Raw genomic sequence first — 8,828 nt, forward strand, 5'->3', positions numbered from 1 at the left:
TGGTAATAGCATATGATCTCGCGATTGAGCAATTTCTTTTAATTTCTCGTAATAGCATATGATCTTGTGATTGAGCAAATGAATGTGAAGACAACTTCCATTTATGGTGATTTGAATTTTCATTGTCACAGCTAGACTACTACATTGAGAAAGGTAAAATGCATTTGGTTTGTAAGTTGAGAAACCTTTGTATGGTCCGAAGCAATTCTGTAAGATGTGGTACTAGAAATTTCATACCTTCGTGTTAAGTTTGGTATTTTTGAGATCCAAAATGAATCATTTCATCTACTATAAGATGGATGGTGATTGTATTATAATGATTGCATTGTATTTTGTTGATATGTTTTTTGGTAATGGGAAGAGTTTGATTTGTGACTTGAAGTCCCAGCTTTCAACACAATTTGAGATGAAGGATTTAGGGGCAGCAAAGTATATCTTGGGGATGGAGATCAAAAGAGATAGAGCTAACAAAAATCTATGGCTAGGCCAGACTATGCGAACTCAATGTTGGAAAGATTTAGCATGGCAACTTGCAGACTATTGTGTGATCTTTGTGTTCTTGTTAATGTTGAGTAGTGTCCAAAATCTCTTGGTGAGATGGAAGATATGAACAAAGTTCCTTATGTTAGTGTTGTTGGCATTTGATGTATGCCATGGTTTGTACAAGACCAGCCATTGCTCAAATGGTGGAAGTCCTTAGTCGATTTATGGCTAATCTTGGACAAGTACACTGGGATGCAGTAGAAAGGACCTTCAAATGTTTGTGAGGTACTTCCAAGTATTCTCTATGTTACCATGGTTAACCTATAGGCACTCAAGGTTTAGATATGTGGATTTAGATTGCGCTGGTGATACTGACTATAGAAGATCCACCAGTGGATATGTATTCATGATGTTTGGTGGTGGTATTAGTTGGATAAGTAAGTATTAGGCTGTGGTCACTTCGTCCACTAGAAAGTATATTGTAGCTACTCTTGCGTGTAAATAAGCCATTAGGCTCTTAAGAGATTGTGATCAGATGTTGGGCTAGATGCAAGGGCTATTGTAGTTCTATGTGACAATTGGAGTGCCATATGTTTGGCATGTAACCCAACTTTCCATGCAAGGGAAAATCATATTGATGTCTAGTACCATTTTGTTTGTGACATAGTAGAGGATGATGTTGGAGAAGGTTGATACTTAGACAAATATTGCAGGTTATTTGACCAAGATTGTGAGCACAAAGAAATTCAGGTGGTGCAGTGAGTCTATATGCCTCTCGATCCCCAGTAGTTTTATTTGAATGTTGGTGGATTTCCCTATTGTTCTTTCAAGGTGTCAAGTGGGAGAATGTTTAGAGAAGTTGTCTCAACTCTCAACCTTGCATTACCAATGTTTGTTTTAATACATTTTGTATGCACTTGCTGTTGTCTTCTAGTGATTTTGTCTTCTTATGGGAGAGTTGGCATCCCATTTGGAGGATGCATAGATTTTGTCTTTAGTGAGTTTTTGGCCTCACATGAGTTGTTAGGCGTCCCACTTTGAGGTGTCATAGTTTGGCCATGTGTCAGCACCTTGTGGTATGTGTAAGTTGATCATGAAGGGAGTTACATACAATAGATTCTATAATGTGTAAGAGTGAGTTTGCTTTGGAATCTTGATCAACATTATGCTAGGTTGGTATACTTGTTGTGGAGCATCTTTTGAATGTGGAATGAGGACAAATTGGGGCGCTCAAGTTTGGGTGGTCAAATATGGTAAGTTATGACATTGTAAGTTGTGTAAGGAATATGCTAAAAATAGTCGGGAAGACCAAGACCAAGGAGGGGCATTGGAATTTGAACCCATGCATTTGGGTGCAATATCTCTCATGGGTTTGCAATGGTTTTACCAAACCATTCATGGTTTCCAATTTGTATTACACCTATTTATTGGTGCTTGGAGTTGGAGTTTGCATAGTTGATTTGTAGGTATTGTTATGCTGTTGGAATGATTCTTGATTTATATGTTGGTGATAATCTTGTAAAGGCTTGTTTTGTATGTATTATAAATTGTTTGATTTATTGAATAATACAATGGAATATTTTGGATCATGGGGTTTTTCTCTTGAAAGATTTTTCCCCACATACACTTGTATTATAGTATATTGCTTATTTAATTTTCATATCTGTTTTTTTTCTGTAGTTGTAAATATTTAAAGAATTTGTTCAATACTCTTTTCATTAGATTGGTGTGAAAAGCGTTTTCGTGTACCTTGCTTCCTTTCAACCGATAGCTGCTACTACATTGTGATTATCATCACCCCCACCAGAAGCCCATGTCAATGAACCCAAGGTAGTTCTAGGCTTCTAGCCTTTTTCATCTTACTTTCTGTAGAAGCATTAATTGACAACCTTTCTTGTTTGGTCAGATCGAAAGGACACATATCTGTGCAAACTTCCACTCCATGCCTTGGTATCCTTTTAAGGTGCTATATGAAGCAGTTGATTGCCCACCATTTTCATTTTTACAAAAGGTGCATCTGATTTGACTATTGGGAACCGGAGTGCATTATGCCCATGCAAAGTCCTCTTGTGGCATGATGAAATATGGGCTGAAATTGAAAACTCATCCATACCCATTGTTAATACCATAAATAAAAAATGTAAAAATATAAAATAATAGACACATAGTAACCTGCAACTTTTAGGTTTATCCAAAAAACAATAAATCACCTTAGTAACCTCTAATAAATTGTAAAAACAGAAAAAACAACCCCATATCTCATAAAATTAAATAAACAAAAACCTTAACTCTAAACTTAAAAAATTAGCTATGTTACCCGGGGACGCGTCCTCGTCCCAAGGACGTCTTGGGGACAGGGGACTCCTAGGGGACGTCCCCATAAATTCTGCATATTGACAGTGAATTTTGACAATGAATTCTATAAGCAAATTGACTTTGACTCTCAATTTAACACAAACTTGGCATAAGAACTCTGCTAGTTCTTATTTGTTAAGGTTCTATAATGTATATGTGCATGCTTTATCCATGTTTTCATATGAATATTTTGAATTTCCCTATATATTTTGACTTTTCCTATTTTTATATAGCCGTCCCCAAAATTGGCAAAAAAAATCACCGTCCTGGAAACGCGTGCCCGTCCCTTGCCATCCCTGTACTGTAGACTTGGGGTAACATAGAAAATTAGTTCACATCTCAGGGATAGGGTCTACAAAAAAGAGACAGCACTTTCATTCAAAAAACTAGAAAAGTTAAACCCTAACTCCGAAACTTAGGGGTAGTGTTTAAAACAATGAATTTCAGTTACGGTTTTAGAAGTTTAGAAAAAGAAAACTTGAAAAAAACTACCTCTATCACACTGTGTAGCTGAAAAAATGCGAAACGAGGTTTTGAAGGAGCAATGTAAAATGTTGTTGTTGTGCCCTAGTTTAATAATCACAAACTGTTTTTTTTACTGTTTGCAATTGATTGGAAATTTTGAAAATTTGTTTACCTCTTGCTTAAAAGTGAAAAAATGACAAAATAAATCAATTTGGAGGCTTTTGTAGAATTCCTCACGAACTATGTTGAATTTTTTTAATTTTTTAATTACACATGCTTAAAAATTTTAAATGCATTTTTTTAATTGAATGTGTGTTTTTTTTAGTATTTTATGCAGGTTTGACACACCAAAGGTCATGTGTACATTTAAAAGCTGAGTACTTATGTTTTTTTTGCGTTTTCTGTTACTATAATATGGTTCATATTGTAGTGGTTTGAGCTTCTTGTTTGTGCCTTGAAGCCTCTTTTTTAAAGATGCAACTAAACTTAATCTTTCACCTGAAATTGGAGCAAGACATGATGCTAATTGTTTCATTGCTCCTACTTCTGACTACTTTGCTACATCTCTTGAAATAAATTACTATATCTGTTTGATCTATTCAGCAAATATTGTCACTTTATCAACTTCCTTTTTCACATGGGGTGATGTCTCTTCCAACATGATAGGCAGTTCTTCATCCATGAATGCCAGTGGTTGGAACTTGTGGAACTTGAGGCAAACCTGAAATGGACTGTGTGCCCCGTGGAGCCATGAAGAGCTCGATTGTAGTTGTATTGGGCATAAAACAAGCTCTCACAACATGTGTGGGGATTCAAGCTCTCACAACATGTGTGGGGATTCTTTGAGTGAGGAGAATCTGCACAATCATTCAATGTATGATCTGCACATCCCATCTGAACTCCTCAGTGATGCACGATCCTCAAGGTTGGTGTTTGTGGATTTGTACTCCTAGAATCTGCAATTTGCTCATATTCTAAATACCTTTCCAAGTCTGATATCCAGCCAATCAATTCTTGATGATTCAAATTTCTTGAATACACAGAAATATCCATTCTTGGCTTACTTCCCATTTTGTCATTGACAATGCTAAGCATATTGGTAGCTCATAGCTCTAGCTCTGGCCTTTGATGTTGGACATAAATTTCATCTTCGTTCTCATCAGGTATCTCTGCAGGCCACCCTTTTCATTGGGACAATTCAGCATATCCATCTTTATCTGCAAAGTTCGCAACACATCTTTAATTTCGCCTCTGCTTGTGCATCTGTTAGGCATCCTATTCATCCTCCACATCTACCAATAACTATATTTTGAGGGGCCATTCCGTGGTTTTGTTGCAATTCTGTTACAAACAATGCTCTTTTCCAAAGATCATGGTGCAGTTGAGGTTGTATAAGCAAAAGTCAACTGCCAATCTTCATTTTTAGGGTGCACTACAATTCATTGTGGACAAAAAACTAGTAACATTGAATAGAATATTAATTTCTTAATATTTAAGTTATTTTCATAGATCAGTTTGGCTAAAAGATCACTAAAAACAAAATTTCTTTATTATTTAAAAAATCAGAGGTTATAGAACAAAGGGAGTATCAAATGATTCTAATGATGAATCGCTCAAATGTAAGCTCTAATAATTACACAGCTAATAAGCTGTAAAACTTGCAATAGGAAGAAATTGGTGTCTGGTTATGCTATATGTGCCTGCAAGATCTGAGCAAGGTACATTTGTTTCAGAACCTTTCTCTGTTGCAGAAACCCAAAATGGTTTTTCTGTCATGGGTATGTAAACGTTCTATTAAAATATGGTCCATCTGGTGTCTCCTTTGCAGAACCTCAACAGAGTTTCTGCCTTCAGATCTTAAATTAATCTCTATGCTGCTAGACCACAACATGACCTGTGAATATTCAAGATGAAGTTTTTCCTGGGATGCTCCTGCATCACCATATCTACCATGGACTTGAAGAAGTTAGAACCATATAGTTCTAACCTAAGTCACATAATTTGGCAAATTTCATGGTAGAAATTCAAATTTCAGCAAATTTTAAACTTTTTTGTCAAATTCATTGAAATTCGACTTCATGTTCATACAGAAAATGTGCACCTTTTTTTCATTTAATTTTTTTTTTTGAAATGCTTGTTAGGGTTTCTGGCAATAATTTTTAGGATTTTTGGGGCATTTCCTTTATAAAAACGTGCCCATTAAACCACACAGTAATCGCAATCTGTAAAAAAACATTTCTTTTGCGAAGCACAAAGCCACACAATGCCTCCAGTTCTGTCGGGTGACTGCAACAGTTTGGTGCGACGCCTCCTCTCTGTCGCATGACATATTCTGTGACTCCATTTCAGTGCAATGCTTTCAACCTCAATAGTAAAATGTGACTGCGAAGCTTTTGACCTCTGCGATTCACTCTGTTGTGATGCTGTCTGCTGCGATTTTTTCACTGCGTTTGATTTTTTTTATGAGTTTAATTTTAGGTTATTGAAATGTTTTTTAGATGTTTAGCATTAATATATAATAATATAAGCTCTTAAACTGTTATATAATTAAATGTAATTAAATTGTTATAATATTCAGCTAAGTTTCATAATTTCATTTAATTATACAATATTTTAAAAATTTATATTATTAAACTGAAACTTATAAATTTAATATTATAAAAATTTATTGAATATATTATCTATATTTAAAAAAAATAAAATTTGTATAAGGCAAATTTAATGCAGAATGTATAAGGTTCTAACTACCATTTACATGCTCTTAATGCAAAGTTCCCCCTGCACAATGTTCACAAATATATGCATGACATACGCATATTCAAGGGGCTCAAGACAGATATTACACAGTTTGTTTATAGCCAATGACTACTATGTGCCAACTTTTTCTCTTTTACTTCTTCACTTTGTGGATTTCTGATTTGCAATGATTGGACAGAACGGTTCAATCTCAAATATTAGGGTTATGCTTTGGTTTCGAGTCTGTATTTGTTTACCAGTCCATTGGCACTAGAACAATGGGATTCCGTCAAATATATTTTCTTTATTCATCAGTCGCCATACATTAACGGTCATAAATAATCATTCAAATTTATTTGTCATTTTATTGAAACTAATCTGAGACTCTGCGGAAGATATTTTAAAAAATGACCTATTGGAGGAAAAGTTGCATTGCTAAAATATTTCTGTATCTTTTCACTATTATGTAGTATTTAATTTGAATGGATGATCCCATGAATACAAGTTGCATTGAGTACTCAACATTTCTTGTATGATACTATTTATAAACTCATTTTAATGCCTAAAATGAAGTATTATAAAGGCCTTGGATGCAAGGTAACATGTAATATACCTGAATATCAATAAATAAGTCTTAATGTAGGGATAAAACCATTGATTGATAGGTTTGATTAATTATATGCCTCATTGATCTACATACTATTGTATTCTTCATTGGTCTTCAGTTACACCTTTTTTATCTAATTGTCGTTGCACTTTTTATGTGATGGAGACCAATCTTAACTTGTTTGAAAGTTGTTTGCCATCCCAAATGGGTAGCACTAAGCCAACCTATTCCAGAACAATTGATATTCATAATATCATATTTTGGAAAGATGTGCTTGTAATAATTATCTATTATGGTTTATACCAGCTGGTATGTGCAGTTAACATAGTCTGAGGAGTGAAATTCCAAATGCATAAACTTTAATTGTTCAATTACTTTCTGATACGGAGCTACAAGTCCAACATTGGTGTTGTTGATACCTACATGATATTAATTATGCACCTATAAAGTAAATGTTTGAAGTGGATGGATTTTATTTTTCCTGCATTTCCTTTGTCCTTGAAATGAGAAAGCTGACTTCAGTAGTTTGAAGGGGGTATGGTTGCAATGCACACAAAAATAAAATGTATAAATTTTTCATACTGATATAGAAGCAAGGTTACAATAATGAAATGATGAACACCATGGTTGCTCATGTTTAGATTTTGATTATTTCATCGTGAGATAGCATCTAACCAAATAAAACTTTGTAGTTGCAGGTGTCCAGATAAAGAAAGTTGTATTTACCATCTAATAGGAGTTGTTGAGCACTCTGGTTCTATGAGAGGTGGGCATTATGTTGCTTATGTCAGGGGTCCGAGGGATGAAAAAATGCAAGAGGTAAATGATGAAGATGATCCTAACCAAAGTACATGGTATTGTATTAGTGACTCATCTGTGCGTAAGATATCCTTCTCGGAGGTTCTTCAAAGAGAAGCTTACCTGCTGTTTTATGAAAAAGATGTGCTTTGACAAATATCCAGTCTGCAATTACCCTTAGCAACTGGATTGATAAGCCACAATCTCAATGGTTTTAAATAAGATCTTTTCCAAGAAGGAAACACAGCTGGTAAATATTATATTTCAACTGGACATATTGTCAGTCTCTCCATCAAAAGAAGCTATATCTCGGCAGGTCTGGAACCGCTACTGTTGGATAAACTTCCTGTGGAATTATATATAAAATTTCTTTCTTTCTTGTGGAAAAGGGAACTCTCCCAAATTAAGGAAGTTCCTTGCCATCTTTGTCATGTACTTGCATTCTATTTTGTATATTGTTGAGGGAGAAGTAAAATTAGCATACCCATGCATTTTTGAAAGAATGATGATGTGTTTTTGCACTTCTCAGGAACTTTGGAATATTTGAAATAAACTTAAAATTGCCACTTTTTTGAACTGAACAAACCTTATTTTCCACACATGAGGTGCCTGCGACAATGCACTTTTTTCAAAAACCATTATCCATGAACAAAATTATTTCTTGAGGCTCCATAAACTTATTTAACGTTATTAGTTACATGTATTTTCTGATCCTATGCAACATGACTTGCCTATTAGGTCAGAAGTTATTTGACGTTGTTGATAATGAACAACTGGTGCAAATTAGGGTCACAGGATAACTTGTATTTGTGGCAAATATGTCTATTGGCAGGATTTTCTAATTACATCTCTTCTTGTGGATTTCAATTTTGTTAAATGCTATTTTGTCTAGGGTTGTAGGTGCATTTTACTTTCCAGTTTCAACAATTGGAGGTTTGTGAGCTGGTTCTCTTCATAATGTACATCCTATCATTAGTGTTTACTAGTATTGGATCAGTGCATCATCAGGAGAACTTGTTTTTATTGAAGTTTCATGAGGGCTTCTGAGTCCCACGAATTTGTCTGGCCAACTTGCTTATCCAGTTCATACCATCTCTAGTCTATTCTCAATTGAAAGATCTTAAACATATCTGGGAATATCTAATTCCAAATTTTTCCTGATGCACGAAGGTTCATTCTGCTAGTACCATGGTGATTGCATTCTTGGATTTAGAGATGAGTTTATAAATTTATTGAATATGTCATTTAGGGCTCATTGGCTATACACAGGTCAATCAAGCTTTGACATTAAGAATTCTCAGACTACATTCTTTCCTTGATTCTATTGGCATGAGCCTCAATACTATTGGCTAGTGAATCATACTCTCATTCTTATCAGATTTAA

At 34.8% G+C, this 8,828-nt stretch overlaps 1 protein-coding gene across 2 annotated transcripts in view; it reads left to right on the plus strand.

Annotated features, from left to right (window-relative positions):
• The window catches only part of LOC131045991 (ubiquitin carboxyl-terminal hydrolase 2), a 29,980-nt gene extending 22,033 nt beyond the window's left edge, over positions 1 to 7,947 (plus strand). Inside the window, exon 2 of one of the 2 annotated variants that reach the window (XM_057979623.2) lies at positions 7,339 to 7,947. In XM_057979623.2, the coding sequence (XP_057835606.1) occupies positions 7,339 to 7,597 (259 nt within the window). In that variant the 3' untranslated portion in view covers positions 7,598 to 7,947. The remainder of the gene's footprint in view (positions 1 to 7,338) is intronic. The other variant, XM_057979624.2, reaches the window with a different exon arrangement.
• Positions 7,948 to 8,828: the final 881 nt, after the last annotated feature.

This window comes from Cryptomeria japonica, chromosome 6, assembly GCF_030272615.1.
Source record: "Cryptomeria japonica chromosome 6, Sugi_1.0, whole genome shotgun sequence".
Classification (NCBI taxonomy): Eukaryota; Viridiplantae; Streptophyta; class Pinopsida; order Cupressales; family Cupressaceae; genus Cryptomeria; species Cryptomeria japonica.